The sequence below is a fragment of the Perna viridis genome, chromosome 8, assembly GCF_037379345.1.
Source record: "Perna viridis isolate PV_CMFRI_1.1 ecotype Kerala chromosome 8, ASM3737934v1, whole genome shotgun sequence".
Lineage (NCBI taxonomy): Eukaryota > Metazoa > Mollusca > Bivalvia > Mytilida > Mytilidae > Perna > Perna viridis.
The window spans coordinates 29,726,345-29,749,617 of record NC_142452.1 but is presented as its reverse complement, the minus strand read 5'-3'; the positions used below and the strand labels follow the sequence as shown (position 1 = coordinate 29,749,617).

The following is a 23,273-nucleotide window of genomic DNA, read 5'->3' as shown; positions in this document are numbered from 1 at the left end:
AGTTTTTTTTTTCTTTTTATTGTAGTTTTCAAGATAGTGACTAAAAACTGCAAGTCATTTTTGACCTTTCAAGGCCAATAATTTTAACAAGGAATGGTCTGAAGACATACCCTATGGATGCTGATGACCAAGATCGGTAATATCCCACTGAGTGGTTATAGAGGAAAATATGTTAAAAGAAGTCAACAACAGATGATGATGAAGTGATGACAAATGCTTACACAAGTCTTTTAGCCAGGTGAGCTAAAAAAGAATTGTAACTGTAAAATCAGGATTTAAAATATACACCCCCAAAACTTTGTTTATGGAGGTATAAAAATATCACATTTCTCTGTGGTAATTGTTTTTATTGAAGCTCTGATTGTCAATATTATATAATGGTTGTATTAGTATGTGATTTATAATCCAGAAACATCATGTCATGTTAAAATGTAACTATTCTATGCAATAAAAATGTAGACTCTCACTTTTTTCACACAATATCCATAAATTCAAAATAGTACATTGTAGTACTGGTTACAAGCAGAAAAACTAGGGTATTTTTTACAATTGAAAATCTAACACTAAAGGTAGAACCCACAAGAACCTGGCGTCGGTTTCACAAAAAGTCATAAGTGTGAAAGTGATCATAAATTATGACGTCACAATGCTACTTTAGGTTGTGATGTCATGACTTACAATCAGCTTTACACTTACGACTTTTTGTGAAATTGATACCTGGTCTATACGGCAATAAATTAATTCGATTGTTAAGTTCTCAACTGGCCAAATTAGGTATTTTTTTTCATAAACTAACTTGGTATTGTGAGGTCATTAATGTTGATCAGTCAACATGTTTTTTTATTTTTAACTAAGTTATGCTCGCATAACCAACTTGGGGGCAGCTTAGGTTTGTTCGTAAATCGTTTCATGTTTCCTGAAACATAAGCTGCCCCAAAGTTGATTATTTTGCATAACCTGGTCAAAAATTAAAAACAATCCTTAAATGGAAACATAACCCCCTAAAAAACCTAGTCAATCAATACAGCAAGTTATATAGTTACTTCAGGGAATATAGTTGGTCTTCCCTTGATGTAATTACCCCAGGAGCTTCTTTTGGTAGTAAACTTGACAATTAAAACTGCAAAATCCATTCAGTGGCTTAAATCATAAAATACAATACAGTTATCTCTAATGCACTTACTGAATTCATGTAAGAACTGTGAAAAATGGCAGTTTAATTCTTTTTTTAAATATTTGAGGGGGATCATTCATGCCAATTGATTATCTGAAATTTACAACACTATTCAATGAAACTTTCATGCTACATTTGTAACAGACTTATTGATCCACAATAAACTCCTCTAAAAAGTGTGGCTTAAATGCATCACCATTGCAAAAAGCCTTAATTAACAATAACATGACATGATGTTTGGTAATGAAAATTTGCACATAATAAAAAGGTTTATAAGGTTAAATTTGGGGTCACAATCATATTACAGGATTATCTGTCTGTATAAAAACAAACAACACTAGTATATCTTTTTGAACATAACTGCAAGTCATGGTTTAGTTCATGGTAAATACTATATTCAAGGTGAACTGGATTCTATGAACTTATGAAGGTAGATAAATGTGGCAATATTTGTGGTTCATGAAAAATTGTGTGGATTTATTCTGTTTGAATTTATCGATTTACTTAACCATCATAAATTTCTATTTTAACATATACATTTATTATTACAGTGAAAACTGTCTGAGCCAAACACTGTCTAAAGTCCAATTTCATCTATTTTATTGTTTTTTTTTTTTATCCCTGGTAAACCGAAGACTTGTTATAAGTTTTCGTTTGGTTTAGACAGGTTTCACATTATAAAGATTAATATAATCTGTCTTAATGTGCAAAAGTGCAATATTAGAAGGCATTTTTCTTCTTTAAATATAATTCTGAGTACTACGAGAATTATCACTCTAAACAAAAAAATGATTACCAAGAATTTAAGATGGAAATTGACATGCAGTTATATTTCAAAATTTCCATATACCAGTATATTGTATAAAGATGTAAAAATATTATCACAGAAATATAAATATAACTCCTGAGACCCTTTATAACTAACAAAACAATAAAATATGGGACTAGTTTGTCACAAAAAGGCACTGAGAAAATCACCCTTCTTCATTGCCACTACAATCATACACTACCTCCCAAATAGGCAAAGGGAAATAATCCAGAAAAAAAAATAATTAAGTATCTCCTTTCGTGTTTACCTGTGATTCTATACTTATGATTCAAAATTTTATACTTCCTTGTGCACCATTTATCATTTTTTAAAATGACTATGCTAAATTAAAATGGAAAAATTTCACAAGAAAAAATGTTGAAATTTGAAGAATGATAAAAAATTTCATTGTCATATATAAGGGGTGATTTTGAACAATTTTTTTAGCTCTTCGAAAGTTTTACAGCAAGTGCACAGAAATTTTGTTTCAATCCAGAATACAGCTTTGCCTATTTGGAACCTTCTCAACATCATCAAATTAATCACCTACAAATAAGCAAGCTATCCTATCATAAAGGGGAATTTTCAAGCCTATTCCAGTATGTTAATTAGTTACATTCATAACAGAAATGGCACATTGTTTCATCACTAATGGTTCTTAAAAAACTTATAATTACTACCAATCAACTAAGAATACTTAAGAATCTGAATAATCTAACTGATTAAAAACACAACAATCCAATGAATACAGATTATTAAAAATTAAAAAAAAAAACAAAAAAAACAAAACTTTTTTTTTATCCACCCTAATGTCAAATAGTCAACATCAGTTTTTGAATACCCTGGCACATTAATCTAACCTGTATTTTTTGGATTCTCAAATAAAAATTTATATTAATAATCAAAGATAAATCACCTCCACCTAATTTTACGTACTATATGTTACATCATCTGTGTACACTATAATATAATTTGGCAAGAAGTGCAGAGGTTATAAATATGATTATGTGTGCCTTTCATGAAAGTAATTGAAATATGATTTGCACTTGTATATTTGAATGATCTGAAAGATGATTTGTACTGCAATATTCGAATGATTTGATATTTACATTTCATGGTTAGGTGTTTTACTTCTAGCATAATAAAATTGTTTTAAAAAAAAGGATTAAGTGATTATCTCTACAATATGTTGTGATATTTGCTTATTGGACAACAAAAACAGAATTTGTAACTTTTTATAATGAACCATTCTAATTTTCAATAGTTCATTTTTTTCAATTATTAAAAAAAAAAAATAGGTAATCATGCTAAAACAGGACATGTTAAGAAATTAAAAACATTAACATTTTTTAGGGTTTGGTAATTTAAAATGTATTATGTATTGGCAAAGAGTATACTTCATTGTTGTAATTAGTAGCATGCAAGCATAATAAATCTTAAGTTTATTACTGTGACTATGATTCAGTAAAAAGAACAATTATTAAATCATTGGAACCTTTTAAACAGTTTACCAATCAATACATTAAACTTTATTTATCTTAAGTTTTCTTTACATTAATTGATAAATGAAAATTACTGATATATTTGTTATTTCTAAATAAAAGCTCAGGCCTGACAAACTATAATCTCACTTCTGGCCTGTGTATCATAAAAAATCTCAAGTTGAGATTTTCCTCAAATCCTTAGTTTCCCTCAAATCTTCAAATTCAAGTGATTTGTCTAAACTTGAGTTGAGGAAGGATGTGAGAAAAAATATTAATTTGAGGATTTCTGTGAAACCAGGCACTGTTCTGAACCTAAAGGTATATTATGCCTTTAATAATCTCTTAATATTGCATCCTTTACAAAATGCCACTTATATAATCATGCTGTTTCTCAAAATCATGCATCTAAGTTCTACTAGTTAACTTAACTTCAACAACTTGAAAAATACCTCTTCATTATAAAAAAAAAAAAAAAAAAAAAAAAAAATTCTAATTTTGGTTTAACACTTACGTTTCATATCTGTATCTCTGAAATACTTATCCGAACTTGTAAAAATCAAAGCTGTTTTTATTTTTGAAATTTTCAAATCTTGGAAGAAAAATTTGAAAGATTTTTGCATTTAAACTCATAGGTCATCTATAATCAGTGGCAGACCCAGTGATGAAACCCCTTGTTTTTTTTTTATCCCCCTTTCAAAATCTCTAAATACAAATCAAGGATAAAGTATCAAATGGCACCAGTAACTACCTTCATAGAAAAAAAATATTTCACTCGCATCATTTAAAGAATTTACATCATTTTGTCACTTAGTTTACATTCTTAAGCAGATGAACTAGGTACCTTAAAATATCATATAGATAACAATACTTCATTGAATGTTCCCGGTGTTAAAAAATTGTATAATTTACATTGTGAAATAAATTCAGTATGAGTAATTTCATTCTCAGAATTTCCCAAGACGAAATGTTGCAACGCAATTATGAATTCATCGATTACAAAATTAAAAATTTAAATTGAAAAAAGCTAATAATTATGAAGAAAATCTATATGATGAATAGGAAAGTCAATTGGTTATAAAGAATTACCAAAATATTATCATTTATGCCAACAAAGCATTAAGATTTAAACTAGACATTCCTCAGCACTTCATAAAGAATATTTTGGTTCACTCTTTCCAATTCATTATCCTATCAATTTAAAAAAAAAAAAAAGTTATTTTAGACTACGCAAAATTGGTTCAGGGATATATTAAACCAGACTAATTTTGAAATTTTGCAAGTTTTTCCCCTGCAAGAAAAAAAAAAATCTAACTTGTTTACCTGACCTGTACAATTTTTACCAGATTTTTCTTGAAGGTTCTGTGAATTTTGTTATCACATGGTAAAAAACCTTAATTTATATCCTAAAAAAAAGATTTGTCAGTAAGTGTAATCGTATCTGTTGTAATTATATCATAAAATCAATAATAATGTAATTCCGAAGATCATCAAAGTTGTTGAAGTTAGTCAACATGTGATTTTTGATTGTTTTCAATTGTGTCATAAATGATGTTTTACCTACAACAATTGCACTCAAGTCAGTTTTGGTCACATTCTCACATAGTAAATAATTTTCTTATTCCCCAAATACAACATAAGGTAAAAAAAATCAAGACTTCTCGTTAATTTTCACGAACACAAATTGTTATTGATATCATTTCTAAAACTATGTGATCTGAATAACCAAAACAGTCTAGCTCTTCGATGCCCTGCAATGTATATTCATACACAAAATATCAAATGATTTATTAGCACAGTAAAATGGCTGAAATGATCAACCATAATGTCTTGTAAAAAGATAATTACATGTTGCACCAATAGTTCAACGATTACACTACTACTTTAAAGAGTTCAATCAAACATATCTTCATTAGAATTTGACAATCTAAAGTAAACTCCTTCAATTATGAAAGCACAAAATAAATATTTTTTCTAAACAACATTATCCATTATCATAGAGAGAAAAACATGTTATCCTGTCTAAAAGTAGAAAGGATTGCACTACATGGCAAGGCATCGAAGACCTATGCATAAGCATCATTGGCTAAGAAAGACATTTGGCACCTAACCCTTACCAAGGGCATTTTCTATAAAAGGATCACATTTCCAAATTTCAACAAAATCAGGCTAATACATAAATTGTGATTGATACTATTGTTTATGGATTAGATTTCTGTTAAAAAAAATATAAAAAATAATGTAGGAAAATAGTTCAAAAGAACACAACATCTCAATTCAAATATCTTCTTTTACACACAAACTCATGCTATTTTTCAGCAATTTTTAAATCATTGCTTCAAATTGTTTCTACATTTTTAGAATTCAAACAGACAACTGAAAAAAATTCACCTTTACAGCTAAAATAGGTTTCTAAGTAGATTAGTTAATTTATTTCTATGAGCAAAATTATAAGTCATGGCTTTTCAGATAGTCATCTTACAAAATGTAACATTTCACCCTTATATTTTTTAAGGCACTTCAGGAGTAAATATGGAACTTTAATGATAGATTTTTTGCGTTATTTTTTTTAATTTCCTTGCAGTAAGCAAGAATTACCATTTATGACAACAAAGTAGATATAGAATACTTTGAATAATCTAACTGACCTAACAAAAAATGGCTATCCAATTAAAATACAAGAAACAGGGTAGGAAGGTGTTTCTGATTATTCAGTGGAATAAAATTTGCTTTAATTTTAACAGAATAAGTAGTAACATATTTACATTAAATAAAATGGCCTTCTCCAACAAGTTCATTCCGAACATCTCTTCCTTTACTGAGACAAAGGTAAAACTACTTTGAAGTAACTCAATATATCAAGTGAAATGAAAACCAGAGGAGTGCATATCTATCCTGTTTAAAAAGAATGTCATAATCGTTTGAGACAAAAATAAAAACTACGGTATAAAACTAACTCTTCCACTAATGGAATGAAAACAAATGAAAGAAAACAACAGGAGTGTATCTAAAAATACCATATGAAAATATATTTGCATATGAACAGAAAATGGCACTCATCTCCAACATCATTTTAGAGTAATCAATACTCAAAACTGATTCTTGAATATTTCTGGACCTTAAAAAAAAAGATATTCTAGATACCATTCTTCAAAGTGTTGTGAAAATACAACTAAGTTTCCATATTCTAACAGAGAACAGTCAAGTATATTAACTAACTATTAACAATCTGGGTTTTGGTAAAGAAAATCTGTACTTGATTTTAGTTTTTAGAAACCATAAACCATACTATTTGTGATAGAAATTTTAATTAATGGTTACTCTTGAATGAAAGTTAACTAGATACTGGCTAAAACTCTGTACAGATAGACCTCATTTAATTCAAATCTCAAAATGTAACAGTAATATGTCAGAAATATTCTTAAGTTACCGAAATACATAATCCATACCCATTTTTCAGCTCTAGTGTAATTCAAAGGTCCAAAAAATAATTCAAAATCATCTAACATACAAAAAATCTTACTATCAAAGTGTTAGTAACCATTTAACACAGTGCATAGCACTAAAACTTTTAACAAATAACATTAAAATATGAACTAACAACATCTTATGCATGCATTAAAGTTATGAATATGATTCATTTCTTCTTCCACTGTCTTGACAATTATGGGAAATATTACTTTATATGGCATCTCCTTGCACCTCTCTTAAAAAGCAGCACTTTTAGTACAGTATGAAAGTATGGTATTTTCTACACTGTTCAGCTATACTGTCCATATTCATAAGGCACTGCAAGTATATACAAATAACTAATTTACTTTTGTGGGAATGAAGTTGATGCATACTATACTGAAGGTAAGTAGAAAATAAAACTTTTGTTCTCGTCTTGTAAAAGAAAAATTTTAATTATTATTGATCATTGAAACAAGATAAGGGATGGAATGACCAATGCTACCTTGTAGTACTCAGGCATTTGCTAGTTGGCCTATGTTGCTGTTTAGATTGATAATGACAAGTGTCGATAGTTCTAGCGATAATTTCAATTCTACTGCACAGATAAAGGAAATAATAAGCCAGTATAATTTGGTTAATGCAATGTAATTTCAAAAGAATTGAACTTCCAACGCTATTACAAAATCTTGTCGTCATCTTGGTCAGTGGAATTTTTAGTAGAAGCTTACCAATAAAGTGTCTCTATGAGGTTGTAATCGGTCAAGTTTTCGAAAATATTTACAAAATTAGAAAAGTTAATGAATGGAAAAAGCCTGTTTAGAGTAAAAACTAGAAAAAAAAATAGGTCTAATTTCAATTAGATTGAATGGATAAGAGATGGGTACCCCAGTGTCCCTATATTCGTAGACGCCAAAGCCAATATTAATTATGTTAAAATCAAAATCTAAAATAGGTGATGCACAATGGAAATATGTGATAAAGATTACGTGAAAGTTTCATTAAATTCCATTAAATGGTGTAGGAGGAGTAACAGGTAAGAGATTGGTAACCCTCTGTGTAACAGAAGGAAAGCAAGGTAGGCTAACACCATTATTACTATATACCCTCATTGTGCAAGTGACAGGTATAAAGAATGGCATCAAAGATGATTGACATTGTAAGCTAAAAACTCTTACTTTGAGGAGGAGGCCCTAAAGGCATTTTTCCTGGAGCCATTGTGCTGACGTAAGTGGGTGGAGCACTAGTAACTATTGGAATAGTTGCATAAGGCACATCTGATCTAGGCATTCCATTAGCTAAGGCAAACCCAGCTGGCCCAATTGGTCTTCCTTGGTACATATTAGTGGCAATGTTAGATGAATCTGTGAATGAACACTCGTGAAGTAAATATACTGCAGTTCACTGCTCTCTCTCAAAAAAATTGTAAGATTATAATTAGTCATAAGTTATGACATCATAAAAGATAAAAGTATTGTGATGTCATAATTTACGACTAATCAAAGTATTGTGGTATCATAACTTACAACTAATTTTACTCTTAAAATTTTTTGTGAAAAAGGCTGCTGGATTGAAATGTCGGATCACTTTAGTATGTAACTTCAGAGAAAATTCTAGTGAATTCACAATCAACATTTTCTTATTCTGTAACTGCAAAAGCAGCCAAAAATATAACATGAATAATTGTGATACTTCTGTAAATCTGACATAACTCAAGTATGTCTAAACAGCTGACAGATCTTATCTGCAGACTTGGCGATGTTACAATAAAACATACGAGAGACGGGGGAAGGCACTTACCGTATTTTGATGTGTATAGTACACAGTGCAATTTTGAAGGTCTAAACGTGTGAAAAAAAGTTTGTTAGACAAAGGTTGCAGTAAAATTTTGTAAGACACAAAAATCAATATTTTGCACTTGATTGGTCAATTTATTTACCTTGACAAGTATTTCCTATGAAAATGCGAAGGAAAGAAACTTCTACGCAGACTAAAACATCATGTAAACATCAGTAGCTACATAAATTGGATAATTTTAATTTCTAAGCATGATAAAATTGACACAGGATGTATGAAATGGCTTATAAAACAAAATCAAAAGTCGGGAAAATTGGACATTTCTGGTTTTGGTTGTAACTCAAAGTTCACAATTTTTTATTTAAAAACATACTTTTAAGAAAGAAAATTGCAAGAAACAATCAAAGAAAGTATCAGAATAATCATTTCCAGCTGTAAAAGCATATGATAAGAAGGTTTTGACAAAAAAGGAATTAGTTACTTTTTGGTTTTTGGTTGTTTCATATTAATTTCTAACCATGCTTTATAAGAAGGAAATATTGCACAACCTTTGCTTGAAACATGTTATTAAGTCATGTGAACATGATTTGAAGAAAATGTCACTAAAAATATACTTAAAGATGTATTTGATGATTGGATGATTTCTGTCAGTAACATTTCACTTCCGGTTTGTTTGTTTACATTATGCAATGTTGTACCAAAATCTTAAATTTCATGACCAGTTCTTATGTATTGATGTATAATACGCACCCCCATGTTCTGGAAATGATTTCTATGTAAAAATGTGTGCATAATACACACCAAAATACGGTATATTTTTATATATGGGTGGGTGTTCAGGTCTCGACAAAATAGAGTTCAATACAAAAGAACTACTATGGGTGGCTCCCCTGATGAAAGGTGCCTTCCCTACGTACCTTATATCTTTTAATGGAACAGCCTTTAACAGTCTCACATTTGGCCTTCACTGTACAGAACAGCCATTAATCAAATCTATTAAAGTCAATTATTTATAAAACATTGCATTTGCCTCCCTCTTCTAAATTTTAATCCAAGTACACTCAGGTTTATTAGCAGCATTAGAATCAAATGCATAGGAAAATCTAAATCCAAAAACTAATTGTATGCAAGAAGTACTCAAAACCAAAACTATCGAAATGGGAAGTCAAATCCATCACCAAGATGTTCTACAATGTGCAATACAAGGAATAAAGCTCAGTGTTTTATGTATTTTGAAATTTATAATACTGTAAACTTTTATAAGACAAGCAATAATATTTAAAATAGGATTAAAAATGTATTGAGATATATGTTTATCTTCAAAACAGACCATTTATAAGTCCTTGATTAGTAATAATGGCCCTTGGAAGATGGTAAGTCTTCTTTAATTTGTTCCCTTGGACTATTAGTCATCTATGGGCAATTATTACTGACCTTGGACACATCACTGGGCCTATATTAAAAAAAAAATCATGTTTATTAATAATAATTTGAATATCAGTATAGCAAAAGTTACCACTGCTGTCGAAAGGAATTCCAAGCTGTGCAAGAACAAACTCAGCACAGTAATTCTTTGCAGCATCAATGCTCTTTGATAGTTTATTAGGCTGGAATGGTGTACTGAAAGCTGGTAGGGTAACCTAAATTAAAATTATGATAAAAGTTTAACTGTTGACCACTCATGCTTATGAAATTCACATAAAATAAAATGCTTTGCTGGGTACAGCTTCGTACGAACAGCTGGGGCAAATATGAACTCAATATTCAATCTTGATACAGCACTGGATTTGGATTCCGATTAAATATATGACAAAGGATAAGAATTTGACTGAATCAATGTTTCATGGCTTTCTCAGGGTACAACGTTAACACTTTATGAACCTTGTACTATCAGGCAAGTTAATGAAAGTTCTACTTGGCCAAACCAAAATCCAGGTTAACACTTAGAAAAAAAATGAATGTTGAAAAATAAAATAAGATTTGGTTATCCTTCAGGCAAGCTTAGCCAAACTTTTACTTGTCCGCATGGAAGTTTCACTTAACCTTTAACTTCAAACCCTGCTCTCATTCATAGTAATACCAGCCTTCCTTTGGAGGTATGGCAATTCCTGGCACAATTACAAAGAGATCCATTCACTCTTACTACTTTGTCAAGTTATTATCTGGATATCATAAAAATGCTTGTCCTGACCCTTTTTTTATCCCATATTTCTAAGCTGTTCAAGCTACAACCCTAAAATAGATACCAGTCTTCCTATTGTGGCATAGCACCTTGCAGTACAATTTCAAAGAGATCTATTCATTTATAGCAAAGTTATTGTCCAGACATAATGAAAATGCTTTTTGCCAGCCTCTAATTGTTAAATGGTTTAATTGACAAACCCAAAAATCAATCCCAGCCTTCCTACTTTGGTATGGCACCATCAGAATGATCCATACAATTAAACTCAATTTATTGTCTGGAAACCAAATTGTTTGTAGACACTAGACAACACTGTAGACAACAACAGCATGATACCATTATACAGACACAAATTGCTTGCTGTCATATTAAAATAAGTTTATATTTTTTGTTCTTCTACTTAATTAAAAAAAAGACTTGACACAACATGGCTAAGGGAAAACACATTTGAAAGATCAAAATATACACAATTACAAATCTAAAATACCCAAATTTTCAACCAAAAGATTATTGGCAAAAAATAAAAATTGTCCGTTTCCTGCTACCCAACACATTTTATGACATTTTGGGCTCACAGTTGAGTCTAAATTGTTTTCCTATTTAATTTTTTTTTGCTGGTAGCAGGAAATAAGACCACTATTTTTTATTTTTAATTTTTTGCATTATGAAGAAAACTATACCTGTGAAAGAGCCCTTTTGCAACATTAATAACCCTTGAGCTTTTCCATTCAAAGTATTTGGGCAAATATGTTGCTTCATGTACATTTTCATATGTTGCTGAACCATTGAATAATGATTTATTATTCCATTGAACATTTAATATTGAGTTAATGAGCTTATAAGGTATATTGCAAACATACAGGAAAGGTGATTCCAAAGTGAACCCACACCAAAATACAACTTTTTAACAAGGGGTGTAAAATTCCAAATGAGTTCCGTCATCATCGCATGTAAAATTATTATGTAAGATTCTGACAATTCAAACAATTTACCTTGAATAAGAAAAGCTGTGAACTGTCATTTGCCATTGTGGAGTGCAACTGATACACAGGACTTCCCCAACCATTCTTTTGACATAACTCTTCTAAAATCTACAGGAACAGATCAGATCATAAAACTTACATCATGTAATAGATTTAATAAGTCCACTGTCCTTAATTAAATAAGTAGCAATATGTAAAAATCAGAGAGGAGGTGATTCATGCATGTCTTTATATTTTCGACAACTATTTAATTATTTGAAAGCAAATATTTCACTTTAAATTAGTTAAGTTCATTTAAATTTCAGTGGAACACTTCATAAATTAGAACATATATCATTAAGAGATTAACTAGTGCTACTTCCATAATAAATGAAAATTGACACACTACAATCCATCTGATTAATACCATTTTCACTCTTTAAACAAATCTTATTTAATTTAACACTTTAATGCAGCACAAACCTACATTACCAAATGAAATGACAAAATAACAGTATTTTCAGTTCTCCAATTTTTAATGTATCTGTTTTGCATGAAAATAAAAATGTTTTCTTTATTGTGTGACCACCTCCACCACGGAAAGTTAAAATGGCAAAATTAACATGTACTGTAGTGTATTCAACTAAAAGAATGAAAATAAGAAGCAAGTTACCTGAGTAGGCATTTTATAACTTTGTGGTTTAAGAGTAACTGGGTTAGTGGGTGTCAATTCCATGCCAGGCATTAGATCAACAAGGATATCCTACAAATGTTAGTCCTGGTTAGTCATGCAAATGTGCAACCAGTGGAGGATCCAGAGTTTGCAAGGGAGACCAACTTACTTTTTATTAAGAAATGGGAAGAAAAAGACAAACAAGAGGCTCCCAGGAGCCTGAATCACTCGCTTTGTTTAAATTTTGTCTTTCAATGGCAATAAATTAAGTCGTAAAAGGGCAATAACTCCAAACTGGCTTAACAGATTAAAATGAAAATTTGACAACAGATAGATCTCATCAAGCTGAACACTTTTATCCATGCCAGAATTTGGATAAACCTAACAGTTTTTAGAGATATATGCAAAAAACTAGAGTCTGACCCCTATGTTCTATTTTTAGTAACAACTGCCATGTTTTCTGACAGATCAAAGATCTAAGCATAACTGTCGTAAAAGATACCCCAAGGAACATTCGTATTACGTTAATTTCAATTGGTCCAGTAGGGTCAGAGAAGAATATTTTGAAAGAAATAACATTAAAAATAGCAACAACAAAAAAAACGTCGAAAAAGGGCAATAACTCCTAAATGGCCTGACAGATTATAATGAAAATTTGACCACAGATAGAGCTTATCATGCTGAACACTTTGACCTTGTCAACATTTGGGTAAACCCAACCGTTTCGGAGGTATATGCCAAAAAAAATACAGTCTGACCACTATGTTTTATTTTTAGTAACAGCGGCCATGTTTTTTGACAGATCAAAAATCTAAACAAAAATTTGTGCAAGATACCCTAAGGAACATTTGTACAAAGTTTCATATAATTCCTCTCAGTAGTTTCAGAGGAGAAGATTTTTTTTCAATTGTTAACGGACGATGACGACAGACACCAAGTGATGGCAATAGCTCACATGGCTTTCAGCAAGGTGAGCTAAAATTGAATAAAATATTGTAAATCAAAAAGCAAAGAAAAAAACATTTGCAATTTTGTAAGAACCCCTCTTCCTAGATCCTCCCATGGCAAACAATTTTAAAGCCTATATGGTCAACTCACAGAAAATTGTTAATACAAGACGGATCCTTAGTGGAGACTTAACAGAGAAAAGTGTTCAGACTGTTGCACTAATTGACCAGTTCTTCATAAATGACTTTCTGTGTAGTTGACCATTTGATTTCTTGAACATACATTCATCTGCATGTATATTGATTCACAAACAAATACAAAATGCTGCAATTCATTTGAAGAACAGTCATATCATAAATTCAGTTCTAAAAACAAAGGCCGAGCATAAAATGTAAGTATATTTACTTAATGACTTCAACAGCTGTAAACATTTTCTAAGTCTTTCTATTGCACAAGAAGTTTACAACTAAATCACAGCAATGCACACTCAATTTCAAATTCAACTCTAGCTTCAAGAAATCAAGGCAAGTTCTTTAGAATTCCAAGGCTTGAATAAAGTTTGGAGTTACAGACTCGTGTAAGGTGCATGAGCTTATTCAGTTAATTCAACATCATTTGAGAATTTTGAAAGAGTGAAGAAATATTACAAGAAATGTGATTTTGAATTCTTCAAACATAGCAAAGGGTGCAAAATGTGTAAACCGGTGATGACAAACATCAGTTGCATTTTAACTTAAAATAGAAAATATAGAGAATCTGAAAATAATGACATCATGCTTTTAAGATTCTAAAAGAATCCTATTTCATTTAACAGACATTATTATAAGAAGCAAATAAAGAAGTGGAAACTGGTGGAATTGAATCTAAACATACAGAAAAAAATAAACATAACATTAAAATAGGGATTTGCGGAAAAAAATCATGTCCAGCTTTAAATAAAATAGTTCATAGGTATGACAATGAGTATAATTATGTATTTATAAGTCAGTAAGAACACTTAAAAACAAAGATTGAATAAAATCATGCAAAATGTTACCTCTGGAGCCATTTTTTTCCCACCAACACCAGCACCCAGCACTCCATATCTAAGAACACCTGCACCTCTGGCACCTGCAGCACCTCTACCTCTACCTCTCAAAGCACCTCTAATCCCTACAGCAGTCCTCCCAGAGAAACCTCTGAATTGAAGAACATATAAAAATAAATAGCTGCACCAAAGTGGGTGATACAAAAGGCCTTGGTGCCAAAAAAACTTATAAAAATACTTACAATATGAGGGAGAAAAAATGGTACTATAATGAAAATCTATCTTGCAATATAAACTGCACCAAATTGGCTAAGGGCTGAACTAATTCATTTCTCAATTATTGTCAAGGAACTAGAAGGAAACTGGCAGCTGGATATGACTGTTAATGATATTGCATATTACTTGCCACCACATTTGGTAGGTTATATATAAATCAAAGCACCGAAGGTGCTGAAACTTGGAAGTCGCTTCGCGTGCAACCTGCAAGATAGGTTCCTGATATTTATTTTTTAAACAATGTGCTATAGTGCCGGTCATGACATGGACTAAGGTTTGAGACTGTTTTGGTGTTGAACCCATATTTCCCTTGCAACCTGCACCAAAACAAAACAAAGAAGTACACAAATATCGTGAAAATAAGATTATTGCATTTGTCCTTGAGACCTTAAACTTGAAAAAAGGCAGCTGAAGATGTTGAATGTGACGCTTCTTGATAAAATGAATTTGATTATAATAACATCCACAGGGCATAGTTAAAATCCCACACCACCCAAAGAGAGATAACTCCATTTAAATGGTATTGGCTTTTAACTAGACTGGTTCCCGATCGCAATATTCAGTAGTCCCAGAAACCAGGATAGTTTACTACGCGGGCAAGCGGCAAAATATAGTTTGGCATCTCGATTTACCAGTTCGACAATATTTAGCTGAAAATTAACACTTAAAAATGTTTGAAATATCATTCATTTGGGATATCAGTGAAATATTTAAAGTTTAAAAGAGAATCATGCATTAATTTGAAGACAGCATTTCCGTCTGTGAAGTTATCTGCCAGAAGCCCTTTTGTCATTCTTATACTTACAATACTCGAAGCCACTCAAGAAAAATTTTATTAACGACTCATCACCCCAAAAAGACATATTTAGCAGTTTTGTCTAATGAAGAATGAAATATCATCAAACCTTGCTATTCCTTGTACTCCTGGATACACTGTGCCAAACACTGATGAAGCATCACCATACATTCCTGTAGCATAAGCACTGTAAGCCTACAAGTAAAAAATAAATCTGAATTTAATTCTTCTGATAACTTTAGCCAAACTATATATGTATAAATGCTTCCAAATTGTCCCTATTACTTATATTCTGTTTTAACTGTGAATAGTACCATAACAATAACAAATTTATGCACGTCAGATTATTATTGCTTTCTCCCCCAAACCAATATTCCAATTTTTCAGTAAGAATCAATGATCTCAGGCATGCTTAAACAAAATTAACAAATTAAACTTTTCTTACCTACCAGAACTATTTTAGTTTAATAAAAATTGGAACCTCAACAATAGTATTTTATTCTAAGCTGTGTGTCAGTGGTTAGTTAAACTATCATCAACTATGTAAAACTACTTATGAAATCTACAAGGAGAGCAACAATGCATCTACTATACTGCTCTGTTCATACATAAAGAATTAACTATTGTCTTTTGTTATGTTAGTAAGAACAAGTAATGTACAAAATACATCTATGGTAAAATATCCATGCACCAATGCACAATCAAGAAATAAAAAAAAATGGAACAGCTTAATTCAAGACATGTTATTTAATTATCAAACATAAATCACTACTTAACCATTTAGAAAGTGTGTTGCTGATGAATCTTGCAGTTTAAAAGTTCATGAATTCAGAAAAAAAAAGGCATTAATTATACATAATTCTTTTCCAGCCACAAAAGAAAATTTAAAAATTTCCATTGTAAAAAAGGTCTCAATGCACAGCACATGAGGTTCAGATGCTATATTATTATGATCAGCAACATGATTTGATCAGTTATAAATCTCTCAAAATGTTTGTTTTACAACTGCTTGACCTACAAGTGTAAAATGATGTCTAAATTTCTATTTAAAAGAGACTGGATTTATCTAGTGTTAGAACTTTTAACTTTTTAAATGATGAGAAACATATATCAAAGTTGAAAAAAGAAATAGCCTTCTTATAAGGATTGTATGGTACCAACACAATCATAAGTACCATTCTAGTCTCTGTCAAAGTTAATTATGGCAAAATTTATCAGAGATATTGTCAGTTTATGCAAAAATATAAATGGTAACCCAAGGTTATATATCAAATTTTCTTTGTTTATAACTAGAAAATTAGACTATTGCGATTACAGTGAATGCACCAATTGTTAATTACACTGAAATAAAACTGTAATAAGTAACAACAAAGCATTAATCAAGTTTGATTAAAACCAGCCTTAAATCATGCACATTCTATTATATAAACATAATAAACATTTCAAAAGACCTGCAGTTGTAAGAGAGCTAAAGCTTCTGTCAAATCCTCATTTATTTCAAGGTCCTGATCATCCTGAAAGATTGGTGTCTGTCACATCAAAAATGCACAAAAACATGTCAACTAAATTTAGAAATTGACAAATTAAATAATAACCATGAATAATATAGATTTGTCCCTTTATTACCCAACTATACAACATTTAGCTGAAAACACTGGCACTAAGACCAAAAAAATCTGTGTGATGTAAATGCAAATTTCATAATGACTTTATAATCTAGGGGGTAGTAGAGATGAAAATATTCAATTTTGCAAGCACACCATTATCAAGTTTCAGTGTAACATAAAATGTGGGGTGATTTCAGCCTGCCATTTCCCCATTTCATTTAATAAGGAAAGACTCTTAAAAGGCTTAGTCAGGTCCAATGATAATAACCTGTAATATCAATTATCTTTCACTTTTAAAACAAAAATGCATGGTAGACTTTTGAGGAAATGTCAAAGTACATGTGTACCAACACTTGAGAGCTGAGAAAAAATTGAGTTATCTCCCATAATTACCTGTTGTAGTGCTGACTTCCCCCTAGCATATATTCTGTAGTCATTTTTATCCACTGGTTTGGCAAGAACAACCTCAACCTTTGATCCATCTATGCACTGATCTATAAAATGCAATAAAAAAACATACAGTAGATAAGAAATCTGCCCAAAACCATGCATGCTCATTCACAATGCATTACACTAAATGATGCAAAGAATACAAATTTATCATAGGCTGATCCAAGGGAAGCCTTGACCCTCCTCTTTAGGTCAGAATTTTTTTTTTTTATTACTGAGCTATGACAGCTCCGAGCCCCTTCTTTTGAGAATCTCTGAATCCACCACTGTTTATACACAAATCCATACAAATGGATGCGCTACTTGAAATACAGACTTCTGCTGGTTTGGAACTACCTTTTCATCATTCAAGAACTTATAACATTAATAGAATACTTGAATAAATCCCTCAAAGCTATATGATTATGTTAATGGGTATACATGAATGGGCAACATATTTAAAATCAAATTAAGACTATAAACATCAGATATATCAATTCTGAATACAAGGATTTTTTCCTATAAAATTTTTGCTGATTTCTTATGATAGAGAAAAAATAAAAAGTTTTTAAAAAATAACGTATTAATGTATGAAAAATAATGTATACTACTTTGTTTATATGCCCCTTGAGTTCCCCTGATTCGAATGAATACAAATCTTTAATCTATTAATTATCTATTACTATATAATTTAACTTCAGAAGTAACATGCTTCCTGATTGGATACAAAATTTTCATCTTCTAGACCAAATTTTGTAATGTGACTATGAAGTCATCACCTTTTTCTTTAATGATTTACTCATTGAACTTTTATAAGTAAATTTTTAAGCAAGGACTATCCTAAGGGTGACTGAGGCGAAATAGTCGCTTTTTGGTTTCAAACTTCGCGATTATTACCACAAATGAGAAATTAAAGTCACCCTTCAAACCCAACACATCCCCTCTTATTTTTCAAAATCTACAAGGAAAATCCAGTGTAGTATCAGTGATTCTTCAAATATAACTTTATTGTGTGTTTTCACAGCTGAAACTAGACAAAGCACAGCAGGTCACTGCACTTGCTTACGCCCTGCTACTTACACTCATCTGATCTCCCATCGAGTACTCAACCAGAACTTCTCTAGAATTTATGATGACATTTATGAAAAAGAATATATACACAACACACCTGTCACTACCATGTCAAAGTTCTTGAAAAAAATTTTGAGGCTTAAAATGATAAAATATTACACTTAATACCATAAATATATTAATATGTGGCTGTTAACAATGTTACTGCTAGCTGTACGCATATCAACATCTAAGGATCTGACTGTGTAACATCAGTTGATCGGAAGTCACCCCGAAGTGACAGTACACAAAATAAACTATAAATTAATTATCCTTTCTTTCAGTCTACAAATAAATACTTACTGAAAATTAAAATTTATTATTGATTAAACCAACATAGTTAACTGAAGATATTCTCAGATCTATTATACCACAATATATAGACAACATCGTGAACAATTTAAAATATCGTTTTCAAGGGAGTGGTTTGATAGAAAAAATGTAAGTATTGCAGCCTCTTCACATTACTTCTGCTCACAAAAAAGGAGAGTTGGCAACAATTGGAAACCAAAGTGTTGCTATTTTAGCTGATCATAAGTGCCTATGGAATATAAACAATACAAAAGGCTTGTTACAGGTTCTTTTCTAACTTCCTCCCTTAGTGAAATTTGTGAAAAACTTGGCATGGAATATGAAGATATAATACTCAATATTGTAAAACTTGTTCAGTGCTGCAAACTTCTACCAATGAACAATGCAACATGTGAAAGAGGATTCTCTACCCAAAATCGAATCAAGTCAAGGTTGAAAACCAATTTAAACAATAGCTCAGTGAATGACTTGATGAGAATTTCAGTGGATGGTCCTTCAATGAAATACTTTGACTTTGCCAAGGCCTTGAAAATTTATCTGGAAGGATTAAAAAAAAAGAGAAGGCTATATGAATATAAAGTTATTGAACTAATGAATTGTGGTGCATGTGTAAATGACAAGTTTTTAGACATTAGATTGACTAGATGTGAAATTTCATAATAATTTAATGTCTTTTAATAGAAAAAAAAAATCAAATACATTAGTTAATGATATTATACCTTTTCGTCTTTTTGCATGGTCTTAAAAAGATGAAGTTGTTCAAAAAGGGAATGTCATTATATAACATCATTCAAAATTTAATAACTAATGAAACCTGTGAACACTGAGAAGTCTCCCTGAGATTTGTGAGAGATGAAGTCTCCCTGAATTTTGGGTCTAGCGTGGTCCCTATAAGGAATGACTATTATAATATTTTTTCAATCTATTTGAAATAGACTTAACGTCTGTGGTGCACACTTGAAAATAATCTCCTATGCAAGTTATTTAGTGCGCACCACATGACTGAGGTTATTTCTTCATAGACAAAAAAAAATATGTCATTCCTTAAATAAATTTTAAATTAGTGACATACTAAGAGAGTTTTCACTTAAATTAATATCTTCAAGTACCTAACATTCAACAAAAACAATCAACTTACTGTTCATCTTGTTTAAAGCTGTCAGGGCATCATCTCTATCCCTAAAATGCACGAAAGCATAATCCCTTATTTTCTTCACACGTTCCACACTCTGCTCATTGCCACATGCCTTGGAGAAAACTTGATGCAAAGTTTCTTCAGTTGTGTCCAACATAAGATTTCTTACATACAATATTTTGACCTAGAAAACATTTTCGTGTTAAGTACATCATGAGCCAAAACATTATCTTTTCTTGATCAATGTTAAAGCATTGTTTTTTTTTTACAATTTTTTTCCCTTTGATCTCTTCTTTATCCACAGCACTGGTCCACTTGGAAACAAATTAAAAAGTAATTACAAGTTATAATACTATTTACAGAAGGAATCCAATTATCATCAGGATATCATTAGATTCTCTCAAGCCTAGTTTTAATCTTTTATTTTCGCTTGTTTTGTGTTGGTGTTTTTCTCCCTTTGCAAGAAAAAAATAAAAGGCATAAAAAAAGTATGGCACATTTGTATTCATTATTTTTAATTGGGTTAATTGCAACTGATTCCCAGATAAAAAAAAACAAATAGAACAAAAAAAAACAGCTTTTACAAGTGGTGGGCTATGCTCATAATCAACTGAGTCTTTGTGCACTCAACTTTTGTTTTACCATGTTAGGAGAAATTAACCCTTTAAAAAGGCAACAAGTTTGATACAGTATATATATGTCTACATACCCCAACCATAGTATCTTCATCAACCTCTTGTTCTGGTTCAGCCCAATCAACAGCTATTTGGTGTCCCCATAGTTGAATTCTTCCAGGTATTAGCTTCCTTCTTGCCATTGCAGCAGCTCTGTGATTCTCATACTCAACAAATGCAAAACCTCTGTTTTTCGTCTTGTCAACTGCACTTGGGTACACTATCACATCAACTACACCTTCCGTGACTTTGGTCATTTCTTGCAAGATTTCTTGTTTACCTTTTGTCTTTGGAATACCGCCAACAAACAGTCTGCAGTTGTCTACGGACATACATACTCCTATAAGTCTACCCTTCCTTATTTCGAAGTTGTTAAGTTCTTTCACTGCCCTTTGAGCATCAAGGCGATTCATAAACTGAACAAATGCATACCCGCGATTTGACCCACTGAAGTCCATCATAAGCCTGAGCTCATACAATTTTCCTATTTTCTCAAAAACGGGAACAAGTTCGTCTTCAAAGCAATCCCTTGGAATTTTACCTACAAAGATTTCACATCCCCTTGGTGGTGGGGGTCCTTTCCAATCAGGTGGTGGTCCATATTTTCTTTGGCCATTCTCCTGAACCATTGGAAATCCAGTTCTTTCCATCAAACGGAGAAGATTTTGTTCATTTGGTGCTCCTGAAATTCCTTGCTGTACTTTCTCTGGAGACTGAGATGCCATTTTCTCGCACTTTTGACCACCAACCTTTACCTAAAATAGCAGGCCCTTCTAGCAGACGGATTTCTGATTTTTCCCAGGGTCAAAGTGTACTCGCCCATGCGCACTGATATATTTTCTATTTCCTGTTTCAGATTACGGTACCCAGGCACCGTTTTGATTGGTCAATTTATTTCAGCATGTGGTTTATAGTGATTGTTAATACAAGATCAAAGTCAATACTCACCTGTAAAAATTTATGACAGTTAACGATAAGTGTAGTGTCTTATCAGCGTCGGTACAAATCGTATTCGCTTATAAAGCCGGCCAAAAGTCAAAGTTTATCTTGTATTAAATTAAATTTGTTCAACCTTCGACTGACTACTGAAATGAATCTGAATAGATGTATGTATAAGCCTGTAAGTTTTATTAGGGGAGGGATAACGGAACTTTTTTTTGTCCGTTGAAGAATAGTTTTCAAATAGTTACATAATATTGTTATCTTTACTATTCACACGAAATAAAACAAATATTAAGATCACATCTTTGTGAGAGTCGACCAGGAAGGTCCTCTCAACAATGATCAGGGACTTATAAATTACATACAAAATGCGAAACTTTTTTTATTCCTGAAATGTGGTAAATGCGTTTAAGAAATTATCTTGTCACACTTCATAGTGCGAGATCAGGATGATGAATGAAAAAAATGATCTAAAAATTGGTTGAAATGCAGTCCAGAATTTTCCCGCCATTTTTCAGTCGCAAATCAAAAAATGATATAACAGCACAAGCATTTACTTGGAGATTTTTTCTTCTTGAGTTGATACTTGTTCTTCTTGTTTCTTTTTCTTTTCTTTTTTTAAATTACCACCTGCCTATTTTTTTATCTTTTTTAAATGGCCATGTGATATAATGATATCTTTATCACGATTAGAACGCAAAAAAATACGCTAATATCTCTTGTTTAGTGTGACTTGAATTCAAAGTGCCCTTTTAAGATAAAACAACGATGGGTGCCTAGCTGCTCACCCCTCCCAGCTGGATCCGTCGATAATGAACATGAGGTCACCCCGGTATTTGGTGGGGTTCGTGCAACCCGTCCCTTTTATTTTTATAATTTTGCTGTTGTTGTTTTTTGTCTTTTTTTTTGTTGTTGTTCGTCCTTGTCATTATATGTATCTATTGATATCCCCCAGTGGTCTTTTCGGTTTACTTTTCTTTTTGGATATCATAGGTAATGTGAACAATCGATTCAGTAACCTTTGAACTTAGAAAAGGATTAATGTTTAATCTGCAATGTACATATGTCTATCAATAAATTGCTATATCATATTTCAAAATTAGCGGAATAAAATAGTCAAGTATTTAGTTTATATTTAGTCAATTCAAAAAGTGTTGACGTAATGGGTTAAATGTCACCATGAATTAGATTTATTAGGGAAGAAATGTCCATTTTATTTTGTAAAGTTCATTTGTTTTATATACAATTTTAAGTTTTCTCACGAAAAACAGGATTTTGCGGTATGACATGCAAATGTGACTTGAGTTCCATGTTAACAGAAGAGATAACTTAATCAATTTTCCCATGAATGATACCAGACAGTGTAAAAAAGGTTGCTAGAAAGGGGGAAAAGATAAACAAATGGCACAATATAAACACGACAAAAACGAACGATTTTTTGTTTCTTTCTGGTTTTTTTCCTTGAAAAAAGACCTTAAGATTTCTTTTTC

At 31.4% G+C, this 23,273-nt stretch overlaps 1 protein-coding gene across 4 annotated transcripts; it reads right to left on the bottom strand.

Moving 5' to 3' along the window:
- Positions 1-326: 326 nt before the first annotated feature.
- On the bottom strand, positions 327-21,726 carry LOC148610164 (APOBEC1 complementation factor-like). Of its 4 annotated transcripts, XM_088542276.1 has the most exons (11): positions 20,877-21,724; positions 20,171-20,351; positions 17,575-17,675; positions 17,026-17,088; positions 15,684-15,769; positions 14,512-14,653; positions 12,528-12,617; positions 11,885-11,983; positions 10,227-10,350; positions 8,092-8,277; positions 327-7,252 (listed from the first exon to the last, which is right to left on the bottom strand). In XM_088542276.1, the coding sequence occupies exons 1-11, from the start codon at positions 21,564-21,566 to the stop codon at positions 7,224-7,226; spliced, it is 1,791 nt and encodes a 596-aa protein (XP_088398402.1). In that variant the 5' UTR covers positions 21,567-21,724; the 3' UTR covers positions 327-7,223. The 4 variants fall into 4 exon arrangements, with proteins under 4 accessions (XP_088398402.1, XP_088398405.1, XP_088398404.1 ...); XM_088542279.1 differs by lacking the exon at positions 12,528-12,617 and having other exon boundaries at positions 20,877-21,726; XM_088542278.1 differs by lacking the exon at positions 17,026-17,088 and having other exon boundaries at positions 20,877-21,721.
- Between the last annotated feature and the right edge of the window lie 1,547 nt (positions 21,727-23,273).